Source organism: Pipistrellus kuhlii, unplaced genomic scaffold (genome assembly GCF_014108245.1).
Source record: "Pipistrellus kuhlii isolate mPipKuh1 unplaced genomic scaffold, mPipKuh1.p scaffold_m20_p_2, whole genome shotgun sequence".
Taxonomy (NCBI): Eukaryota; Metazoa; Chordata; class Mammalia; order Chiroptera; family Vespertilionidae; genus Pipistrellus; species Pipistrellus kuhlii.
Genome location: NW_023425515.1, coordinates 174,451,812 through 174,476,732, shown reverse-complemented (window position 1 = coordinate 174,476,732; position 24,921 = coordinate 174,451,812). Strand labels below are relative to the sequence as shown.

At 40.3% G+C, this 24,921-nt stretch overlaps 1 protein-coding gene and 1 non-coding gene across 6 annotated transcripts; one reads left to right on the top strand and one right to left on the bottom strand.

Annotated features, from left to right (window-relative positions):
• Positions 1 to 1,725: 1,725 nt before the first annotated feature.
• Positions 1,726 to 17,228, bottom strand: SFPQ (splicing factor proline and glutamine rich). Of its 5 annotated transcripts, XM_045584877.1 has the most exons (14): positions 16,285 to 17,228; positions 15,344 to 15,532; positions 14,486 to 14,787; positions 14,291 to 14,386; positions 13,509 to 13,705; positions 13,323 to 13,407; positions 12,960 to 13,077; positions 12,817 to 12,852; positions 12,606 to 12,654; positions 12,405 to 12,526; positions 6,726 to 9,882; positions 3,564 to 3,611; positions 2,700 to 2,781; positions 1,726 to 1,806 (listed from the first exon to the last, which is right to left on the bottom strand). In XM_045584877.1, the coding sequence occupies exons 1-11, from the start codon at positions 17,113 to 17,115 to the stop codon at positions 9,745 to 9,747; spliced, it is 2,163 nt and encodes a 720-aa protein (XP_045440833.1). In that variant the 5' UTR covers positions 17,116 to 17,228; the 3' UTR covers positions 1,726 to 1,806; positions 2,700 to 2,781; positions 3,564 to 3,611; positions 6,726 to 9,744. The 5 variants fall into 5 exon arrangements, with proteins under 5 accessions (XP_045440833.1, XP_045440835.1, XP_045440834.1 ...); XM_045584879.1 differs by lacking the exon at positions 6,726 to 9,882; XM_045584878.1 differs by lacking the exon at positions 12,817 to 12,852 and having other exon boundaries at positions 16,285 to 17,227.
• A 525-nt stretch (positions 17,229 to 17,753) lies between these two features.
• On the top strand, positions 17,754 to 17,941 carry LOC118724949. Its single transcript, XR_004989739.1, has one exon. It is a non-coding gene; the product is annotated as a U2 spliceosomal RNA (small nuclear RNA).
• Positions 17,942 to 24,921: the final 6,980 nt, after the last annotated feature.

Sequence of the window (24,921 nt, the reverse complement as noted above, 5' to 3'; positions counted from 1 at the left end):
TTTAAGTTGATAGAAGTCTCCAGAATTCTTAAGAATCCTTTGCCAAACACAGGATTGTGAAGATTTCTTCCCCCCGCCTCCCAAAGTACTTATTTTCATTGCTACATTTGGATACCTGAACCATTTTTTTCATTGTGGTAGAGGCCATATGAATCTTTGGATCAGTTTACCAATGTTCATAATACTGCCCATATTCTTACAACAGGTTTTCCCATTTGGATCTTTAGAATTTCTTCCAAGTCATCCACTCTTTTATATTCAAGCGCCATACTCCATCTCGCCTCAGGTATTTAGAATTCAACCCATTTTTGGTGCAATACTTTACATGACCCCATATATCATTAAAATCTATGGGCTTGGGAAGTGTAGGGGGGAAAAAAAAATCTATTTCTAATTTTCTCCTGAAGACTCTGGTCTAAAACCTTACCAAAATTAACATGTCTCTGTACTATAAAATATTAAACTCTTGCTGAAACCAGTTTGGCTCAGTGGATAGATCATCTGCCTCCAGGTTCGATTCCGGTCAAGGGCCTGTACCTTGGTTGCAGGCACATACCCAGGAGAGGGAGTGTGCACAAAGCAACTGGTTAATGTTTCTCTCTCGTTTTTAGCTCTCTATCCTCCCTTCCTCCTCTCTGTAAAAAATCAATAAAATATATTTAAAATAAAAATATATAAATTTTTAGATCTAATTACATAACTAGGTAGTTCTCAACTTTGTTGACTTTGAACCCTGAATGACTGATTTGGAAATGTGATTAAAAGAAGCCTGATAGGTGGTTAATCTCGCCCAGTACGCCAAGGTTACAGGATAGAACCATGGTCAGGGAACATACAAGAATCAATTGTTTCTCACTAAAAATAAAAAATGAAAACAAATTAAAATGTCCAGCCCAGGAAGATGGCTTAGTTGGTTTGAGTGTCACCCCCCATATACCAAAAGGCTGTGGTTCAATTCCTCCCTCATCAGGGCACATACAGAAAGCAACCAATTGTTCTTAGGTGAACACTCCTCTCCTTTCCCCTCTTAATAACCATGTCCTTGGGTATTTAAAAAGTAAATTATCTTGCTGTCCAAATCAGGTTGGTTAGGACAGAAGTGCCATCTAATTGATTAGTAATTAAAAGGTTGAAGGAGCTTCTGCCAAAAAAGCTTTAAGAAAGTCTTGAATCATATACAGAGTGCCCAGATGATATCTGAACACATAATCTGGCCCCACTATGTGTGTGCACGTGCATGAATTCCTGCATTGGGTGGGGTCCAGCCAGCCAGGCCAGGGGGGAGACACGGGCAGTTGGCAGACTTGTCTGCTGGTCAAACTCCTGGTCAAAAGGACAATTGGCATATTAGCCTTTTATTATATAAAATATAGAGTGGCCATATTATTATGCTTTCAGAGATAATAATTTGGCCACTCAGTGTATATTCTGTTCTATGTCTAGAATACAGTAAAACTCTTTAAATCACCTAGAAACAAGTTCATGACAGGAAAATTCTAGAAAATTAAGAGTCCTATTTAAAAACAATAAAAGGATAGTTTTTAAAAAAAAATATATTTTATTGATTTTTTACAGAGAAGAAGAGAGAGGGATATAGAATTAGAAACATCGATGAGAATCATCGTTCAGTTGCCTCTTGCACATCCCTTACTGAGGATGTGCCTGCAACCAAGGTATACGCCGTTGACCAGAATTGAACCTGGGACCTTTCATTCCCTAGGCTGTAGAAGTCTTTATTAACAATTGGATTGTTCATTCCTCTCTGCCCTCTTCTTCACTGGTTTCCAGGACACAGTTCACTTGATCCTGCCAATAAAAGGAAACAATTACTTCCCAAACATGTAAAAATCAGTTATCAAGTTTTTTAGCACCACCAAGTAAACTTCCTAATAACAAGGAAATATTAATACTGGAATGTGGTATCAATAATATTTAAAAGTCTATATAATATAAACTTTACTTAAGATGTTGATTGTTTAGATTTCATACTGATTTTTATGGGCCTTTAAAACTGAGTGATAGCTATCTAAACATGTAATTTATGAAATGAGGTTAGTAAGCTACTATCCACAGGCACCTTTTTATAATTTTATTGTATACAGCCATGTCCATTTGTTTACACAGTCTGATTGCTTTCCAGCTATACAGCAGAGTTGAGTTACACTTTAAAATTGCCAACCATTCAAATAGATCATTATTTTGTTCTCCATCTATTTTCAATTATAGAAGACCAATCCCACCATGTACTTATATACAATAGATGAAAAATAAATAGGGAACTTCAAATTTTCTGAATCCACATCTGCATGGTGCTATGGACAGAGGTAAATACATATACATATATATGTATTCATATACTTTTTAATTGAAAACTGTGAATTCCGTAAAAACACTATTTCCTGCCCTGGCTGGTTTGGCTCAGTAGCATTCACCTGTGGACTGAAAGATCCCAGGTTGATTCCAACCAAGGACACAAAGCTGGGTTGTGGGTTCAATCCCCAGTATGGGGTGTGCAAGAGGCAACCAATCAATTATTCTCTCTCATCATTGATGTTTCTCTCTCTATCCCTCTCCCTTCCTCTAAAGTCAATAAAAACATATTTAAAAAACAATATTTCCTATAAGAAAAAAAAAAAAAAGATATATTCACACAAAGTAATTATTTCTTTACCACCCAAGAGTAAGATTGCTTAACATACCTTGATACTTCCTCTATCTTGCAAATTTTGGTTTTCTCTCTTGGTTGGCTTATGCTTTGACAGCTTGAGAACAATTATCCACCTATTATTAAAAATGTAATAAAATAAAGTAACTTGTTCAGCATATTACATTCTTATTAATATGTTAACATGTTTTTATGTTTGGGTTCTAATCAATGGTTCTTTTATTTAGCGATGGTATTACTTAGAAAAGGTCTGGTCTACACCACGGTCATACTCTAAATTTTTTTCACCTGTACATATTGCCTATTACCAAGGACTAAACAGTTGTTAATGCTGAAACCGGTTTGGCTCACAGGATAGAGAGCATCAGCTTGCAGACTGATTCGATTCCAGTCAAGGGCATGTACCTCGGTTACGGGCACATCCCCGGTGGGGGGTGTGCAGGAGGCAGCTGATCAATGTTTCTAATTCTCTATCCCTCCCCCTTCCCTCCCTGTAAAAAAACAATAAAATATGTATTTTAAAAAAACAAAACAGTTGTTACTCTTTTTACTAGGTAAGTAAAAAAGAATCTTAAGGATATTTATTTTAAGAGGATCCTAAGGTGAATTTAGAGTACTAAAAATACAGCATTTCTCCACTAAACGTAAATTCTCTTTTCTGCTCTTGATCATACCTCCTCAATTCTACTACTTAACATTTTGGTAATTTTTCCCATATTTCAACTCTCACATATACACCTATTTTCAAAAACAGAAATAGAGGAATGTTCTCTTAGGTGAGACAAGCATCTTTAAAATCAAACATGTTTCACCCCATCTGGCTAAATCAAATTACTTAAATATTAAATCTAATCCAAAAGACCTCTACTGCTAAGGTTAAGATTTCCAAGGAACTTACTTCAGGCGAATGAGCACTCCAATATCAGCCAACATCAATCATTCGAACCTAAAGAATAATAAGAGAAGTTAATATAAAAGACAAGGGCATAAGGTTTGAAAATGCTAGTTAACTTCAAAATTTAAAGAGTAAAATTCCAGAGACCAAGATTGGGGGCAAGTTACAGCATAAAAAAATAGGAAGAAACTTCATGGGGGGGTAGAAGGGGGAATCTAAAATTATTCTCACAAAGTAATAAAATAGACATCTGAATCAGAATGAGAACTGTATCTTCTTTAAAATACAAAAGCCTAACTACTATTTATTTTCACCAGTCTGAGCACAAGTTTGACTGCAACCCAAAATATACTATCCCTTATGTGAAGGTATGTGACAACTCTACCTTACCAACTGAATTTTTAACATCAGCTCTCTTTGCATAAAAGCACATACCCTGCTCCCCACTCAAGTATGTTTTCCATTCTCAGGTGGACTGACCACCTTCAGCAGAAGTCCTCCAAGAGCACCCCTCCCCTCATTCCACAGTACACAATGCAGTTGTCATCCTGCAATTCTCTATATTTGCCTTGTTCTTTCCCTCTAAGTGCTCACTGAGTTTTAAGTTAGGGCAGGGAAGCTTTGCCTTAGAGACAGCAAGGAACCTGAGATATTTATATATTTTTCTCTGAGGGAGAAGACATTCACCTTCACTATATACACCTGCAGGGCCACTGCACAAAAACCGGACAGATCAGCTTAATTCAAATTCTAGGTTTTTCTTCTTCCCTGATTATCAGGTACTGCCAAGGGCAAATGAAATAGTTCCCTGTTGCACATTTACCATCCATAAGGGATACTATATCGTTTTGCATTCTTCCCATTCTCCAGATTATCCTATGCTGCAACCCAGCCCTCCCTTTTCACCCTCTGAATAAAATCTCAGCACTGGTGTTCAAAAGCAACATTTTTATGGTTGATGGTTTACCAACAACTGTGAGATTTCCACAGTTGAGTCTTAAAAATTGCCAATCATTATCTAGCAGCAATGACAGATGATTAGGAACAGTGAAATCCTGAGTTCTTTCCCTAATAGGCCATTTGAGAACTACACTAGCTGACAAGAGCACTAAAACATTATCAGCTAAAGCCCAAACAAACAAAAAAAGGCCCAAAACAAACATCCTGGCTCTCAAAACCTGTCCACGATCATTAAGGGAAGGACAGTAAATGCAGGACTGTGGATCGTGTCACTGCAGCTGACAATGATTAACAATAGGAGACATGCAACCCCCTTTAAGGTTAAAAGTCCAAAACCAGTCACACACATCTATCTCTATTGGGGGAAAAGTCAGACTATTAGTCTTCGTAGGTTTTACAACCTTGTATAGAAAGCACCCATTGCATTTCTTTCATCTTTCAGAAAGCACCTGTATCTGTTCCAAGGGCCTAATAGTACGAAAATGCATTCTGGCATCACACCTCTGAACATCAGACCATTTTCATTAAAAAGCGTAATTTTGATTTATAATAAGGCTTATGAAATACAATGCAAGCACCTCAGTAGTGTTATTACTGAAACCCATTTATTCCCAGATTTTTGTCTGAGTGGTTTTTTAAAGACCCTCTGCACTAAGATTTACAAATTGTAGCTACGTACAAATCAAAACTATTAAGAACCAACGTCAGTCACAAGTTTCTCATTTGAAAGTGCAAAAACCTATTCTTCTTAGAATCAGAATAAAGCAAAGTTAACCCCCCACCCCAATGATGTTCCTGAAGTCCATTATTACAACAAGCACATTCTCTCAAAATTGTTACTGGTTGTTGAAGAAATAAACCTGATCTTTAATTTCTAAACACTCAATCCCTGAAATCACGGCAGCAAGTGCTGGCCACCGATTTAATGGATCATGCCACAGGAAAGCCCTATCAGGGTTACATGCCAACTTAGTGACACTCGTCACCAATACCTAAGCATTGTGTTTGCTTTGCATTATATTATTCATGTAGAGAGCTAAATTAATCACCATTTCTTTCATCTATCAGGAGAGTCAAAAGTTATTTGCTTGAATGGACTATGCATCACAGTACAAATTTGTCCCCACCTTGTGAATTGCTTGCTAAAGAGCAAGCCATTTTCCTTAATAGAAGAAAATTCTCATATTCATGAAGTTTCCACACATTTATGCAAAGTAAACCTAAACCTTCCAGTTACAGAGCAGAAAGCATTATATATGAAAGATGTTTCTCTTGCACGCTAGCTAAAAACCACTTCAGAGAACAAAGTTGAGTTGAGGTCTGAAATAAGTCGATGCAAAGCTTAAGAACTAGGCAACAAAATAAGGTGGTTAAGACCTTATTTTTGGTAAATAAAATCTTGAATTATAACATCACATCCCTAAAGCTAAGGTAACCAAATTTCAAAAACCTACTCTGAACATTTGCAGTTATCCTTCAGAATACGACGAAGTCTTATGATTGGGAAATGATTCCCACCATGTATCCAACTGTAGGCAAGTCAATGTGCCACGCCAATTTTCCCCAGGTTTAGAGTATAGACATATTTAGTAAAATCATGTAATTTAAACTATTCACATTAGATCCCCATCTAAGCCCAAGTTAGTAACAAAGATGTTTCTATGAAGCTCATTTGAAAAAAATTTATTAAATCACATTACGGATAAAACAAAAAAAAACAAGCCCTGTACTTTTAGTGTTAATTCACTCAACCTATCCAAGATTGCATTCTGAAATCATTGATATTGCTGACCTACGAGCAGGTCAGTTGCTACAAGACTAATTATCACATGCTATACAGTCCATATCAAGAGGCTAAAATAGCACTCTACCTCCCAAGTATGGTTTGGTTCCCTTTCCCCCACACCACTGATATGTTCAATGTTATCTTCAGTTACAATGCAACTAAAGAAAACCACACAACCGAATCAGACACACCAAGGAATCAAGTTTGCACTTTTGATTTGAGAACTGCAACAGCACTGAATTCTGCCTGACAAATTACAGCCCTAAACCCAAACCCACGCACTTTTGATAAGCTAGCTTTACCATACAAGTGTTAGGTGCTGCACTGTTATTTCATTGTCAGAAGTGTGATGTCAGAATGCCCACGGAATAAAAGTACATAGCAAGTCACCAAGTTAGATTATATTGCTTGTTACCTACCTGTATGCAGTCGGCAATGAGAATCTTGGAGCAAGCAGGAATACTACATCCGGGTCCTAATGTCCATTGCCATTTGCGGTACTACGTTCCTCACAGTTACGCACTGCAGAAATGCTGGCTAAATGCAGTTATGTAGCAGGCCACTACTTTAATAGTCCAAGAACACCAGAAAACATTCCACCAAAACTTAGTGGCTTGCCCAAGAAAAGCCAAGTATCTTTTTTAAGTTTTTATCTGCCATAATATGCCTCTTACGAAAATTGCACAGGTGTAACATTACAATTTCCCAAATTATGTTTATAATAGTGGTATATCTACATAAAGAGTGGTAGAGTTTATAGAACTTGTTAATGAGTTCAGTATGTGTTCTAAACAGGGAAGGATTGTGATTTCACTAAATAAATGAGCTAATGGGTTAATGCCTATGAGCTACCTATTAGTAAATACACTGGGGTGTCTTCGAGAATGCAGTTTTTAAAGATATGGACTACTAAGTTTTAAAATGATCAGTGTTCCTCTTAAAAACAAAATTATGAGAATGGAAAAGGGAAATGGGGGCAGGTGATTTCTTCAAATGAGAAAAATGGCTAAAATACTTTGAAACTACTACCTTCCCTCGCCCATCCTAAGTTTCTAATCAACTTTTAGGCAATTGTTTTTTTTAGATAACTTTTAATTCCCATTAGGCTAAAAACTATCATATACAAGACTTACAGAAAGTCTATTTGAGTACCTTACAACCCTTGGTACACTGCTTTTTCAGTGATAAAAGTAAAAAAAAATAAATAAATAAATAACTTATTTGAAACTAAGCAAGATTATTTGCTAAACAACATTTAGCAATTCTACAGCCCTCAGTAAGGCCATCAAAATCACAACTTTCAGCAGATTATCCATGAGCATCCTTCACCACTCTTCAAAGGTAAAGTACTACCAAAAGCTTATTTTAGGGGTCTGTGCCAGCATCCCTTATAAAGAAAGGCATGTAATCTGAAAAATAAACTGAAACATTAATTTTATAGGCAGATTATCCCATTTCCCCACCAGCCCCCACCCACACACATACAAGTTCACCCTCCATGGGTGTCCCATGAACACCCCTTATTTTATCATTAGTCGAGTCCCTACTATACAATCCAATCAAATTATAATGGACTTCTTTCAAATCAAGACCCTTGTTTCCATACAGAAAAATCTCATACATAGCACCAATTCATATCTTAACTGGGGACAAAACTTCCTCATTAACATAATTATGGTAGAGCTACCACCCATTTCCAGGTGTCTTGAATAGAAATAATGAACATTTTCTAATGAGATTTCCTTAACCAGAATTGGGTGACATGCCTTTATATTCCACTAGTGTTTTAATTTTAGTATTATCCAGTTTCCCATGCAGAAGGTGCTCAATTATTTCAATAGATTTCCCTTTGTACTCAGGCACAATATTAAACCTCAGCATTTTAACCAAGATTTGATTTAGAATTTTACTTTTGCCAATTAGCACCAAGAACAGAGGTGAAAAGGAGGAAGACACATTCCACAGTAAAGAGTTCTATAATGTACAAATTTGGATGGAACTGTAACTAAGAACAAAACCAAACCATTATTTTACCTACTTTTAGGAAGCTGTTCCCTCTGCTAAAACAGATACACTGGGAAAACAGATCCCCACTGTTGAACTAGCAGACAACAGTAACAAGATACTTTAATATTAAATCAGTGTATCTAATTCTAAGGGAAGGAGATTCAATGAAGTTGACAATAAACTGACAACACCATCGAAAAACTCCAAAACTTGATAAGTGGGAGGGACATTTATATTTGCACTGTGTAGCATAAGTGACTCTCTAGATTTAGTGCTGCATCAAAAGGAAACTATGGAAAAACAAATTAAAAAGTATTTTACAATTAGGAATGGCTATCTGCAACCCTACATGTCAACAGTCACCACTAATTCTTTGAAAAGAGAGCAAGTAGATTTATGGTCCTATAGTTTTCGCCCAATGAAGTAGCAAAAGGAGATATAAAAGGTTCAGAGTATAAATGCATATATAGCTATACCTAGTTTATGGTTACTACACTTTTTACTTTCAAGTTCAAATTTTCAGTCTAAAGCCCATCTTTATAAATCACTTAAAGTAATACATGAAAGACTTCATGTTTGACAATCTTTAATTCAAATGTGAAAGTTCAATACAAGCCAGTTGTGGGGCTTGGGACAACTCTTTTAAAAACAAAAATGGAGGAATGCAACAAAATGATCTTTCCACTTTTTCTCCTGGAACTTTCAAGAAAAGGATAACTCATAGGGCCATAAAAAGATCCATTTAGTTATGCCCACTTTCTCCCTCTACCAATAGTCATACACCCAATTCCACAATCTTAATACATATTCCTGAATGAAGATTTACAGTTTATTTTTACTTATGTAACCATTTAAAAATACTTAGCACCACTTGCTTCCTATAATGCCAAACAAATCAAATCACGGATCTACTTCAGTATGTGTTTCTTCTTTTTAAAACAAAGGGGTAGTTATTTGTAAAAAGCAATACTTAGCCTACAAATACATTTCCCCAAAATGGCATATGCCATCTGAAGGTCTCAACACGCTCATGCTTTCAAAGTGGAATACCTAGCCTAATGTGCATGGAAGCATGAATGGCAAAATTGAAGATCAATATTATAACTATTTTATCTATTTATTTAAAGCACAGTAAAAAAAAAAAAAAAAAAGATACACTTTAGAAATTCGATGGCACAAGGTACACTGCCATAACTTGTGGGACATTATACATTTAAAAAAAAAAAAGAAATAAAAAGGAAAAAATCCTGTTTCAAAACACTGCATTACATAATTTTACCTGCCCAAACAGACCATTTACAAATATTAGGTCAATGAACTGCTAACATCCATAAAAAGGTAGCTTTCTTACTAAAATGCAAGAATTTAAAAGATTGTTATCTAAACAAGGAAAGACAAAAACAAACTAGAATGAGAGCCTAGATATCACATCTAAAATCGGGGTTTTTTGTTTGGGCCTTCATACTCTTCTCTCCCTCTACCATATCCTGCTGGAGTTCCAGGCCCCATCCCTCTAGGACCCTGTCCACCCACAGGTCCCGCACCTCCCTGCCCAAAGCGCTCAGTACGCTATTGGAACAGTAAGTAACAGTTCATTAAATGTAGTTGATGTCCATGTGTGTTAAGTAAATATTTTAGAAGGTTCCGTAGTCAACGTTCGTCGATACAATCACCAATGAGTCGATCCACAGGTACCGGGAACATAGAAAGGAAAAAAGGGTAATTTGAAAATTAGTTTACGATAATACATGCCTTGTGGTATGTTCCCACTTGAGCCATTCTCATACACCTGTTTCAAAGAATAGATCTTCCCTGTAGTGCTAAAAAATTTAAGAATTAGTGCAGATGTGAAAACCCATTCCAAAATGAGTTAAAGAAATTTCACATCAGAACAAACCACTGGAAAACTTGCAAACTTCTCACTTTCAAGGTCTGAACAGGAAAATTAATTTCCAAGTAAGCCTGACAAGCCCAGCCAAACAGATTCAATTCACTCAAAGAAGTGACAAAGAACCTACTCACCAGTTAGTGGCATGTGCTGCATAAGAAACCTTGTGCTTTCAAGATCTCAAGACACATCTGCTAAGTTGCAGAAATCTTAAAAAGTTCAAAGTTTTAATAAAATGCTACCAGACTACAAAAAAAGCATAAAAGGCTAATAGATTTAGTCACTTAAACGGCACAGTAACGTGATTTAAAAAAAAAATGTGTTGCCATATTCTCACAGGTGTACCACCTTTAGGAGCCATCACTGTATGACCAGAGACACTTTTATGTTTACGGTACTATTCTGTGTTGTTGCAAATTGACTGGATATACAGCCCACCCCATAACAGTCCAACTTTCCCCTAAGGACTTTGAAAAGTCCTCTGGCACTTAGCTATGATTCCATGGTTTGGGCATCTCCCAAAGAGCCTAGCGCCATGCTTAAGTGACTGCAATAAAGCAGCAGTTTTTTTTTTTCCATCTAATTCCATCTAGTTTAAGTACTTCTAAGTCTTAGGAAGCATGTATCCAAAAGAAAAACCCTAGATATGCAAGCAGTGCAGCCTGAACTATCTTTCAAATTCCACTTAAAATAGAACAGCTACTAAGTATTACCACCACGCCCCCCCCCCAAATTTTTTTTTAAATAAAAATGGCATCAGGGTTTAACTGTTCCTACATGCTAGTTTCAAAATGTCTCTTACAAAATACTATAGGGCTACCTGAAGAAGACTAAATCTCAATCCTTTAAACTATTTTTCAAAATATGTACATTTTAGGGGTTTAGCACACTCTACTATATATTTCATGAAGGCTAGTGAGGAAAATTTGGGGATTTCACAATTATATCATCACATCTTAAACACATAGGTTTTTGTTTTTTTAACCTGTTATATGGAATATACAATTTTAACTGTGGGAACATCATGTGAAGATACATTTCTAATGAATTTCCTTACATACCTAAAATATGCCTTTAAGGAAACACATAAGCAAAAATGTTACCCACACTATCACACTATTTTTAAATTTTAATTTGAAGAAAGCCTATAGCACTACATTTAACATAACCAGTCATTTACGGTTCTAATTTCCCAAAAGCCATAAATGGGTTTTGAAATAGGTGAGGTCCCAGACTAAATCCTTATGTTCCTTATTTGTAAACTGAAATTAGTGAGTTATTTGCTGCAGCTTCCTTCTTTTGCCAAAATCCTGTAGGTGAACTAATTAAGACTTAATTCAGTTGTGAAAATGTCTTCTTCCTTAAACCCATTTCTAAAGCCAATATTCAATTCTCCTGAGGATTTGTAAAGCCCTAAACACAGCCACTCAGACCAATTCACATGGTTGTTCTAAAGCATCCGTATTAGGCTATCTGCAGTTAAAATATGATAGCATCAAGAAGGTTCAGATCAAATGCACACAACTAGTATGCTTAAAATTGTCATTGATTTTTTTTTTGCTACTCTGTAGCAAAACAGATGTCAGTTTGTTTTAGAAGGCGTACCTATAGACAGCCCAACAGGTGGGAAACGACGAGTCAAAACTTTAAACAATTCCCTTTTCATGGATAGAAGCCACACCAAATATAGGTCAAAGTTCTACACATCACTAAAACATGCCTAGGAGCTGCAAACTACAAGTCTAATTCATATATTGTAGTTATGGCAAATGCCAGCTGAGTGAACAACAGTTTGCCATTTGTTTACGCTCACTTAGATGTAGAATAATTAGGTACATTATCTAACATTTAGAATTTGGATTTGCCATGCCATGGGAGTGCCAAAGTACACAAGCAATATAATAGAAAGCACCTAAATCTACTTATTGCCAAAGATAACTCCAACATACTAACAGCACTGACTTCAAGTTGGCAACCATATCTGTTTAGGTTACCACACACTGAGTTCTTCTATGTTGCCAAAGAATCCCTCAATATTACGATTTACATGATAGGGAAACTAAAAGAAGTCCAATCACCTACTTAAAAAAAAATAAAATAAAATAAAATAAAATAAAACACACACAACAAAATAAAACACACACACACATTAAGTTGTGAAAATGAGAATTTCCTCGGTACTATGTCTCACAGGATACATTACCATGTCGCTTCCCATCATGGAACCAGTCATGGTTGCTGGTGGAACGCCAGGATTAGCTTCATAACCTATGCCGCCACCACCACCTAATGGTGGAAATTTCTGGCCTCCTGAACCATAGGGATCTAGGAAACAAAAATGCCAGTTATAACTAAACCAGAATATTGCTCTCTAATGACATTGCTAATTTATTTTCATGCTTACCTCCCATGTTCATTGCTGCTCCACCACCCATTCTCATGTCTCTTTCTCTCTAAAAGAAAAAGAAAAAAATAAACAACTTTGATGTATCTGTACTATACCCATACCATATTTGAAGGTACAAAAAAATCCCCATACTTAATGTTTCTAATCAATTTAAAAAGGTTCATTTAAGGCAATTTAAAAAACTTTGAATAAAAAAATTTTAATTTACCCATTGACTTAAGCTTCTTCCCAAAGAATCTTTGGCCTACCAAAAAAATAATAAAACTAAGAAATATAATCATAATACACATTTAAAATAAGTAGATATGTTATTATTTTACTCTAAATAGACTACAACAGAAGTCTACTTACTGGATCCATGTAGCCCATTCGGCTATAACTCTCCTCTCTTTGTCGTCTCATTTGTTCTTCCATCTCACGTTGGCGGATCATCATCTCTTCTTCCCTTCTACGTCGTTCCTCTTCTTGCCTGGAAATGTCCATTAAGTATATAAATCAAAGTGTTATCCACACCTTTTCAAACTCAGTTTTGACTACACTGCAAAATTTAGGTTCATCTTTTGTCCAAATGTTAATGCAGAAGCAAAGGCCCAGTTTAACAAGGTCTGCCCGGTGTGGCTCATTTGGTTGACTGAAGTCTCTCCCCACTTCCCTCTCACTCTAAAACCAATAAAAAAAACTTTTTTTAAATTAAAGGCTTAAACAAAAGTTTACCTTAACTGCATTTCTTTACGTTTTTGCATTTCTTGATTGTGAAGTTCTTCCATGCGCCTTAATTCTTCCTGGCGTCGCATCAGATCTGAACATTGGAAAATTTTGTTTTGGATTAACATTGAGATCACAGTAAATGTTTTAAAGACAGTAATTGCTCCCATGAGCAAACCTCAGGGAGTCCTTTACCTTGACGCAGGAGATTTGCCTGATGCTCATGATAGGCATCTTCCATTTCACTTTCCAGTTTGTCTTTTGCATCTTTCATGTTTTTTTCAACTTGTTCCCTTTGCTGTTTCTCCATTTCATCCAAGGACTTCCATCGCTGAGAATATTCATACTCAAATGTACCATGCTGGGCAAAACGAGGAGGGGTTTCCCTCTCCCTGACAACATTTAAAGGTGAATCAATTTGGGATGCACATAAGAAACACTACCTGACTCCTTCCCCTAAAAACAGTGCTCTGTCCCTTGCCCCATCATTTGTAAGGAACATCAGGGGGTAAACAAAGAACCACTTTGGTTCTTAAGAACAAGACAAAATTGTGAAATATACATACTTCAGAAACAAAACTAGGCATCTGAATAACTGCTTCAAAACATCTAACTTTCGCCGAGACTGGTTTGGCTCAATGGAATAAGTGTCGGCCTGCGAACTGAAGGGTCCCGGGTTCGATTCTGGTCAAGGGCATGTGCCTTGGTTGTGGCCATGTCCCCGGTGGGGGTGGCTCGGAAGGCGGCTGATCGATGATTCTCTCTCATGGATGTTTCTAGCTCTCTATCCCTCTCTCTTCCTCTCTGTAAAAAATCAGTGAAATGTATTTTTTTTAAAAATCTAACTTTTTGAGACTGATGCTTTTAGTAAGCATATTCATTTAGAAGAATTTTGCACATTTTAAACAAAACTGAAAAATTACTAGAAGAAGTTCTCCCTTAAACTTAAAAACTGCCCAAAAGTTAATCCATCTTACTTTTGATACATTGGATTCTTCTGTGCAAGCTTTTCAGGAAGACCATCCTCATCATCCAATTGTTCAAGTGGTTCCACAATGACTGGACGAGGAGTTCTAATAAAAAAGAAGGCTGTATCTTATTTTCCAGTTGTATCACAACTTCCCCTTACGAGTTAATAAACAAAAATTATTAAAATAAGCACAAGAACTTACGTTGTCAGTAAGAAAACGCCTTCACTGCATCTTTCGAATGCTTTTCTTGCTGCTGGCTTAGAAGCAAATTCAACAATGCCTTTCCCGGTAGATCTTCCACGATCGTCCACAATTACAACAGCCCTTTCAATAGGACCAAACTGGCTAAAGGCTTCTTCCAACAGTTCATTGGAAACGTAAGGTGAAAGATTTCTAACAGAAAGGGCAGCAGCATGTGTGGCAAAGCGAACCCGAAGCTGTCTACCTCTCATGGGTGTGTCATCAAGTTCAGCTTTGGCAATTTCAGCCAATGCCCTGGATTCCTGAAAGTTATCAGACATAATCACGTTAATGACCCCCAAAATTGCCTGTCTTCTCTGAAAGTCATAAGCCTACTTCCCATTCCTTTCTCCCTCCAGCTCCAAGAATATTCAGACAGCCCACCCTGACACCCTTCTCAGAAGTTAAAATGCCTTGCCCACCTACTCCCCTTGATTCTTTGATACCAACAATTATGTACTTTATAAGTTCATCTTTTCTGCAAGAACAATGAAAACATTTTTATCCTTTCATCCTCACCCATGGATATGGGTTATTTTTGGTTGTGGTTGTTTTTTGGTTTTTTTTTTTTAGATAGAGCATAAAACACTGATGTGAAAAAAACATCCGTTTCCTGTGTATGCCACCCCCTCTTAGGACTGAACCCACAACCCTTTGGTGTACAGGACCTCGCTCCAACCCACTGAGCAACCCGGCCACGGCAAGAATGACAAAAACTTTAAAGGCCAAATAATTAATATTCGTTTGAAAACCAGCACATTTATAGTAGCAAAAAGGAGACCCTTTACTTAATTATACATAAAACCCCAACAAACTCACAAGTTTAATGAATCCGAATCCTTTGCCCTTGTTGATAAAAACTTCTCCCGGCTCTCCATACTTAGCAAACAGTCTTTTGAATTCCTCCTCTGTAATATCTGCAGGGAGGTTCCCAACAAACAACCTACAACGCTGCGTGTAAGTCTTCTCTCCGGGTCTTCTCAGGAGAGACAAGTTGGCTTTGAACCCCTATGTGAAAAAGAAAGGGCATTTTCAGACACCAGGGACCTCTGGCAAAGCAGGGAAACACACTAATTTTTGCTTTTACCAAAATGGATTTTTCCCAACGGGGTTGGCTCTTCCGTCTCGTTTAAAGTCAAATCAAGGTCTTACTATAGTTGCGAGATTTCCAATGGAACCGCTATCCCAACGCCAAACAGCCAAAATCATTCAAAAAGACTCGAGAACTTACACTTGGACCTCGCTACAGACAGGTCCTTTTTGATGGACCATTCCTTCCTCAATTAGATTAGCTCATTCATGGCCTATTGTCTTCCTTCCCACCTCTATTTCTGCTCACCATTCTACACCTATATCAACAACTTCGTCCTTTCCATATGCTGAGCATCCCTAATTAAAACTGTAGTAGACATAAATTAAGACGGCAAGATATTAAATGGAAAGAGAGCAAAATCCCGTTATCAAACGACATGACGTGGGCCTGCTCTTCCCCGACCTCTGGGAGCCTACATTTCACGGTCTGGTTCCCAGAATCTTCTGGCTTTAACGGGGCCGGCCCATCCGGGCGGCTCCTCTCCTCCCCGGACCCTCCCCGGGCGCCGGCGGCCCTCCCGGGGCTCCGCGGAGAGCCCCGCCCCCGCCCGCTGCGCGCAGGCGCGCTTCCGGCCTCCGACAAAATGGAGGCCGGCGGGAAGGGAGGGGGGCGGAGAGGGGCAGCGGCCATCTTAGGGGAACGGACGCGTAGCTCCGGACACACTCACCTCCGAGTCGGAGATCTTCTCCTCGCTGCGGCCTCCGGGCCCGCCGGGAGGGGGCCCCTGGTGGTGCTGCTGGTGGTACGGGGGGTGGTGCTGCCGTCCTCCGCGGGGCTCCAGGCCTCCCCGGTGTGGCGGCTTAGGATGGCCGCCGGGAGCGCCGAGGCCCGGGCCACCTCCGGGCTTCGGGCCGCCCGGCATCTTACCGCCTTTGGGGCCGCCGGGGCCTGGGCCCGGCTTAGGCCCGGGGACCGGGCCCCCGGCGGGAGGAGGCGGCGGGCCCCCGGCCTGAGGGGGGGTGCTGGAGACCACGCTGCTCGGAGGCGCCGGCGGGGCCGCCCCGGAGGGCGCGGAGGTGACAGCGGGCGGCGGGGTCGGGATGGGGCCTGGCCCCGTGGTGGCCCCGGAAGTCGGGGGAGTGGCGGGCGGCGCCGTGCCCGAGGCCGGCGGCGTGGTGCCTACCCCGGGGGCCGGGCCGGGGCCCGGAGGAACCACGGGCTTGGAGGAGTCCTGTGGCGGCGGCGGCTGCGGCTGCGCTGGCGGCGGCTGCTGGAGCGGCGGCGGCTGCTGATGTGGCGGCTGAAGCGGCGGCGGCTGCTGTGGCGGCAGCTGCTGCGGCGGCGGTTGCTGCTGCTGCTGGTGCGGAGGCGGCGGCGGGATCGGAGGTTTGGGGCCGCCCGGGACCGGGCCAGGACCCAGGGGCCCGCGGTTCTGATTGAGGCCCATGCCGGGCGGCGGCGAGCGGAAGTCGTGAAGGCCGCCGCGGCCGCCGCCTCCTCCGCGCCGGTGGAAGCCGCCGCCGCCACCGCCGCGGCTCCGGAACCGATCTCGAGACATGCCTGCGATCAAGGGACGGTCGAGACAGAGGCGGAGAAGTCGCTCAGGGAATGTGGATGCCACCTTGCTTTCCACAAAATGGCGGATGACACAGGCTGCGTGCCGCCTTTGTCCTCTTCTTATATAGGCCAGCTGGTAAGGCCCCGCCTCCCTTCCTAATCGGTAGCTCCAACAGCCAATGGCAAGCGCCGTATTTGATGACGTTATTTTTACGAAGTGCTCTTGTCTTCTATTGGCTGTTTGGTGAGAGGCGGGAGGGATGTAGCTGAAGCCTCCCATTGGCCAATGAGCGGCAAAGGAGTTGGCTGGAGGCCTCTGTGATTTGCTGGGAGAAGTTTGAATGGGTTCGCCGGACCAATTTTCTCAGGAAAGCAAATAGTAAGGGCTCTATCGGCTCCCAGGGAAAGATGATAAGGGCCCTTTTCTTTCTCGATTGCCCCGGAAGCAGTCTATTGTTATCTTTTCCCAGAAAGAACGTCCCCTGGTTCAAAGGCATAAATTAAGTGCCAGCGATTTGCTATAACCCTGTGTTAGGCCAGGGAGATAAGGAAAATCAAATCTTACCGACTTCACACGCGATCTTACTGTCCTCTAAGCAGCTTTTGGTGGGTCATTCCTCCCTCAATATTCCCTCTTTTATCGCTTCCCGGCCTTTTGGCTAAGATCAAGTGTAGTTTCTGTTCTTAATCAGTTTAATATCTGACACGCCCTCTATCCTAGAACAATTAAATGGATTTTTGGAGCAGGGAGATCGAATTGGAGCTTGCTCCGTCCACTCCACGCATTGACCCGGTATTGCATTGCCTCCGGGAATGGTGCACACACTCATACAAAAACATTAGCTCTTTTAGCTCATGGCTTATTGTCTTCTTTTCCAACTCTCTGTTCATCCAACATTTATGTGGACGACCACCCAATACTCTGTCAATTCTTCTTTTTTTAAAATATATTTTATTGATTTTCCACAGAGAGGAAGGAAGAAGGATAGAGAGCTAGAAACGTCGATGAGAGAGAAACATCAACCAGCTGCCTCCTGCACACCCCCACCGGGGATGTGCCTGCAACTAATGTACATGCCCTTGACCGGAATCGAACGCAGACCAACGCTCTATCCACTGAGCCAAACCGGTTTCGGCCCACTTGGGAGTTTTAGCTGGCATGTCAATTAATATATCCACACTGGAGCTCTCCATTGAACTAACTTATTCTTTTCCCTACTTTTCCCCATCATAGTAAATAGTATCATCTCCATTGTTAAAATAGCAAGGATTCATCCTCTTCATAAACTCCAAACATTAGTACTACCTCTAAAGTATATCTCGATTCCATTTACTTCTCTCCATCTCTATCACTGCAATCTAATATTTTTTTTACCTCCATCTACACCCAAATTACTGCAACTATTTAACTTGTTTCCTTCCTCTGTTTCTGGATCTACTCTAATCTATTTTCCATATGGCAGCTAGGAGATTTTTTTTTCATCCTTAACAGACATTTATTGATGAGATGTAAACAATGTGATGTCAGTGATCAAATTAGTTTGAATTTCCCCACCGCTGCCTTTTTTCTTGTGGTTTGGAGGTGCTGATTTGTTCCTTTCCAGAGATTCTAGTTTCTAGTGGGCTGTTAGAAACTCCAATCTTTGGGCCTCTTTTATTCTTAATCATTTGTAAATGTTTCTGATTTTGTGCCTTGATTGGTTTATCCATTCACCCATTCAGCAAGTCAGGAACTTTTTCTCGGCCCTGGCTATGTGCCCATGCAGCCTGCTGTTCAGTCGTTTGGTCGTGCCTCAATAACCTCCTGCCGGCCTGGTTGCCCATTCAGCCTGCTGTTCGGTCATCCGTCCCATTGTTTTAGTCCTGATGGCCCCTGGCTTTTTATATATTAGGATCTTCTCTTAGGCTTTTACAGCTCCTCTGATTTTCCTTCTGGTTTTCTCTTTCCTTCTCGTTGTAGAATTTCCAGTCAGTTGACTTTCCTGTAGTTCTGGGTAATGTCCATTTTGTATTTTAGTTGTATTTTATTGAAATTGTTGTGTGAGGCTGCAGTTAGGTGTTTATCTATGCCGCCATCTTGGATGCTTTCTGTGTGATCAAGTAGAGAAATCTTTTAAGAAAAAAAATAATTCATAAAAAATTAAAAATAACAATTCTGATGTCCTGTTCCTCCTGATGGGGAAAATGAGACATTTTGGGTGGGCTACCAATCTGAATCTGTGCCAGTAACCTAATGTACTTTCTTGGTAGCCAATAATTAACTCACTGCCCCTTGCTCCACAATCTGATCTTGCAAGACCTGTTTACCTAAGTACTACTCCCATTTTACAGAGGCCATAAACCATGAACAACCCCTGGAGGGGGCTATCTGTGCTGGTACCAAGCCAGGTCTTTAGGTATGCCCCCATCCCAACACCTGGGGCTTTTTGCAAAGCCCTCGAAAGGTCTGGAAGTCCCATCCCATTTTCAGAGGACAAAGAAACCAAAGGGTACAAAGGGAAAGCTCCCTCCATATTGGCTTGCTAAGGGATTGGAGAGATGCAGGGGGCTGTTTCTCTGTTTTCTGTGTCCATCACAGAAAACGACAGGTTCCTGAATGGAGGAGCTGGGGATTAAGAAATATTGAAAAAAGTAAGAGACATGGAGGCAGAAATAGATTCTTCAAGCTGGGCGTTAGGTGGGCGCCATCTCTCTGATGGAGAAGCAGCAAGGGGACCCTCCAAGCCACGCAGGTTTATTTATAGGGTCAAAGGAGCTTATTTGCATTCTTATTTTTTTTTTAATATATTTTATTGATTTTGTACAGAGAGGAAGGGAGAGACAGAGAGCTAGAAACATCAATGAGAGAGAGTCATCGATCAGCTGCCTCTTGCACACATCCCACTGGGGATGTGCCCGCAACCAAGGTACATGCCCTTGACCGGAATCGAACCCGGGTCCCTTCAGTCCCCAAGCTGACGCTCTATCCATTGAGCCAAACCGGTTTCGGCTTATTTGCTTTCTTAACTAGGCCTTAGCATTACTGGATTTACATATCTAGACCCACCTCTGCTGACACCTGGACAAAGGCACTCTGCCAGTGCCTCTGGCTCAGCTAACAATTTAAAGAATGTCCATGTGCCTTCTCAGGTGGCCCTCTACAGAGAGAAACCATTTCCCCGGAGTCACTGTACTGGTACATGTGAAACATCTGAAAATAAATGGGTGTTTCCTGTGTCTCCAAGTACTCCTGTGTGTTCTTTGGTCGCTCGGTAAATTCTGTAACACTCCCATATTGAAAGTGACTTCCATTTATCTTAGAATAAAATCCAAACACCTTAGCAAGATATGCATGACCTGACTCAATCTGACCTCTCTCTGCTTCAGCATCTTTTCTCTTAACTTCCCTAATCCTATCTACAGGGAGCCCTGTCTGGTTTTAGGATTTATCAAGTTATTTTGTATGCTTTTTGCTTTGGTCTTCTTGAACTTGCTGCTTACTCAACCTTCTGCCATTATGGCATCTCTATTCTTCTGTCTCACCTTGACTGTCATCTCAAAAAAGCCTTCCCTGCCGAAACTGGTTTGGCTCAATGGATAGAGCGTCGGCTTGGGGACTGAAAGGTCCCGGGTTCGATTCCGGTCAAGGGCATGTACCTTGGTTGCGGGCACATCCTCAGTGGGGGGTGTGCAGAAGGCAGCTGATCGATGACTCTCTCTCATCGATGTTTCTAAACTCTCTATCTCTCTCCCTTCCTCTCTGTACAAAATCAATAAAATATATTAAAAAAAAAAAAAAGCCTTCCCTGCCAATTACCACAACATCTAAAGTAAGCCTCCTCTCTCAGTATGTGATAGCTCTCTTTGCAATTTGTATTTATCTTGTCTATTTATTCACTTGCTTATTGTCTGTCCAACTAGGATTCTATCTGAGTTTTTTAAGGTGATACCACTAGCCCAGAAATGCTTAATAAATATGTGTTGAATGAATAAATGAATGAATGAAAACATAACAATGAAGAACAACCTTTAGTTCCATCTCTAGGACATTGTTCCAAGGTCCTTCAAATTTCTGACACACTATCTTAGGGAAATCATGATGTGTGAAGTGTTTAGTACTAAGTGCTCAGTTAATACTAGTTATTGATACAAAAAAATCAGAGACCTCTAAAGGCACCTGAGTGTTAGAGGCTATAAGACAAATGGAGCCGTCTGACCTGGCTCAGTGGTTGAATAATGACCTATGAACCAGGAGGTCACGGTTCGATTCCTGGTCAGGGCACATGCCTGGATTGCTGGCTCAGACCCCATTGTTGGGTGTTCAGGAGGCAGCCAATCAATGATTCTCATCGATATTACAAACTCTCTCTCCCTCTCCTTTCCTCTCTGAAATCAACAAAAATAGATTGAAAAATAACAAAGACAAATGGAGTTGAGTAATAAAAGTCTGGTTAGTGTATTCTTGAAGAAGCAAGGAAGTTTATTATGCATTAAAAAAAAAAAAGTCTAGCTCTAGCCTTTGAGTCACTGGCCAGACGTAGTCCACCTGAGAACTGAAAGGTCCTGGGTTCAATTCTGGTCAAAGTCACATGCCTGGGTTTCAGACTCTTTCTCCTTCTCCGAACTTCCTCTCTGAAATCAATAAAAATATATTTTAAAAAATGTAATGTGAAATCAATTCATCATTCCAGAACCCAAGTGATTCCCTGTTCTAACCGTTTTTTTTTTAAAAAAACCCTCTTTTAAATAGTACACTAGAGGCCTAGTGCATGAAATTTGTGAACAGGGGTTGGGTGGATCCCTCAGCCCAGCCTGCATCCTCTCACAATCTGGGTCCCCGTGGGGGATGTCAGGCCTAAACCACAGTCAATCGTCCCTCTCGCAATCCGGGAAGCTGCATACAAGTGAAAGGCATCTTGCTGTTGTATGGGCAACTTATTTTTTTTGTCCTAATTATAAAAAGTAGTACATAAAATGACCCTTCTGAGGCAGTAGTACCATTTTCCCCATCTTATGGGTGGGAAAACGGAAGCAGAAAGAAGTAAGTAATTGGCTTTGTCATATAGTTATAAGTGTCAGAATCAGGGCTGACCACAAAATGAGCAAGCCAGAGTCTGTGCATGCCATAACTTTTTTCAGTGTTAGAGTAGTAGCTTGCCAGGTTTTACCTTTTAAATCTAAGAGACTGTTCCCAATATATAAGGTAGGGTCCCCAGGCCTGGTTGGTGATCAGCGGGCGGGGCGATTGGGGAGGTGGGGGGCCCTGCTGGCACCTGCCTTTGCTGTGGCCTGGTGCTGCCAGCTGGCCAGTCCCAAACCCAGATCGCCATCCTCTTGGGGGACGGGCGCTCAACATAGGAGCTGCCCACGACTGGGGGTTTTATTACACAGGATGTTTGATATACTGTTTAATCCATAAATAAACACTTCTTTTCTTAAATTTATCAAACTAGCCCTTACTGGCATTAAAGGGATTTTTTTCATATATCACTGCCTCAAAAATGCTATCACTGGTTAACTGCTTTTCCTTTATCCAATCAACAGCAGTTTTTCTATCCAGTTGCCTGTAATTCCTATTTCGTGAGCATTTCCACATCCTTAGCAACATTAGCACTCTTTTATTTTGTTTTAATATATTTTTATTAATTTCAGAGAGGAAGGAAAAGGGAGAAAGAGAAGCATCAACAATGAGAGAGAATCATTGATTAGCTGCTTCCTGCACAACCCCCACTGGTGATCAAGCCCCAACTCGAGCAAGTGCCCTTGACTGGAATCGAACCTGGGACCCTTCAGTCTGCAGGCTGACACTCTGCCCACTGAGCCAAACCAGCTAGGGCACTATTTACATTTTAAAACTGTGCTAATCATAGATTTTGCCAGCAACAAAAACATTCTTTCCTTTGTTGCCTGAGAAACACTTTTTGGTATCAGCATGAAAGGATTGTCAGGTTGAAAACCGAAGTTTTGTTTGACAACAGACATTTTTTTTCTTTAACAACTTGGTTGAGCTGAATTGTTTAAGATGGGAGAATTTCAGAAATGAGGTTGACTGTAGAGTAAAAGAATGATCCCTCCCACCGGTGTGGTTCAGTGGTTGAGCAGCGACCCATGAACCAGAAAGTCATGGTTGGATTCCTGGTCAGGGCACATGCCTGGGTTACCTGCTTGATCCCCAGTAAGGGGGCTTGCAGGAAGCAGCCAATCAACGATTTTCTCTCATCATTGATGTTTCTCTCTCTCCCTATACCCTCTTCTCTGAAATAAATAAAAATATTTTTTTTTAAAAAAAGGATGATCCATCACAACTAAGGAGGAATGTCTATAATAGGGAAGTTATTATGATATTAGAAGAAAAGTATCAAGCTAATACATCCCATCAATAAATCAAATAAGGAGCCGAGACTGGTTTGGCTCAGTGGGTAGAGCGTCGGCCTGTGGACTGAAGGGTCCCGGGTTCGATTCCGGTCAGGGGCATGTACCTTTGTTGCGGGCACATCCCCAGTGGGGGGTGTGCAAGAGGCAGCTGATTGATGTCTCTCTCTCATCGATGTTTCTGACTCTATATCCCTCTCTCTTCCTCTCTGTAAAAAATCAATAAAATATATATAAAAAATAAAAATAAATCAAATAAGGAGCTGAAACCAGTTTGGTTCAGTGGATAGAGCGTTGGCCTGTGGACTGAAAGGTCCTGGGTTCAATTCCGGTCAAGGGCATGTACCTTGGTTGTGGGCACATCCTAGTGGGGGGTGTGCAAGAGGCAGCTGATCAATGATTCTCTCTCATCGATGTTTCTAACTCTCTCTTCCTCTCTGTAAAAAAATCAATTAAAATATATTAAATTTTTAAAAAATAAATCAAATAAGGAAATAATAAATAAATAAAATAAGAAAAAACGTGAAAGCCCAAAGGGCATTTGATAAAATTCACCACTCATTGAGTTTTAAAATTTTTTAAAGTTTGGAATAGGAAAATAATTCCTCTAAAAATTTTTTTCTAAGATTTAAAAATTGATTTTGAGAGAGAGAGGAAGAGAAAGAGAGAAACATACATGTGAGAATGAAACATCAATCTGTTGCCTCCTGCACACCCCCTACTGGGGACTGAGCCTGAAACTTGAGCATGTGCTCTGACCAGAAATTGAACTGGCAACCTTTTAGTGTCCAGGACGATGCCCAACCTACTGAGCCATACCAGCCAGGGCTAAAAAAAAAGTCTTTATTATTTTGTTGAGTGAAAAACATTCATATCAACCATATCTGGAAAGGGAACATTGCTAATTTTCTCCATCCTGCAGAATGGAAATAGCTGCCCCTTTGTGACCATTTAGTACTTTGTACCAGACACTCCATTACCTCAATTAATCTTCACAACAATGCTATGAACTAAATACCAGGATTATTCTCATTTACAGATGTGGAGACAGGCTTACAGGAGCTAATACAGTTGATGAATGATAGAGCTGGGATTTGAATTCAGATCTCTCTAACTAAATTTTAAGCTCTTTTCCATTCTGCTATATTTTTTTCTTCTCTCATGCTAAATGTTGATGCCTAGGATCAGTAATAGGCTTAGTTATTAATTTTTAAAAATGACATGAGTAAGTACACTATGTAAATGTTAACTGTAAAAGATTCAAGTAATGGCCCGGCTGGCCATTACTTCATGTTTCTGCTTCTCTCTTTCTTCCTCTCTGAAATCAATAAAAAATATTTCTAAAAAAAATCCAAGTAATGAATAAGTTTGTAGAGTTAAAACCAACCCTCTTTCACTTACTCCCACCCTCTTGTTAAAAGTATGATAAGTGTAAAAAAGTAAAAGAAAAGAAAGG

Excerpts from the sequence above, each read along its gene's own strand:
- SFPQ (XM_045584877.1), bottom strand. The coding sequence starts at position 17,115 with ATGTCTCGAGATCGGTTCCGGAGCCGCGGCGGTGGCGGCGGCGGCTTC. Across the intron at positions 14,788-15,343 it reads GATTCGGATTCATTAAACTT|GAATCCAGGGCATTGGCTGA; the intron begins GTGAGTTTGTTG and ends GATAACTTTCAG. Across the intron at positions 14,387-14,485 it reads GGCGTTTTCTTACTGACAAC|AACTCCTCGTCCAGTCATTG; the intron begins GTAAGTTCTTGT and ends CTTTTTTATTAG.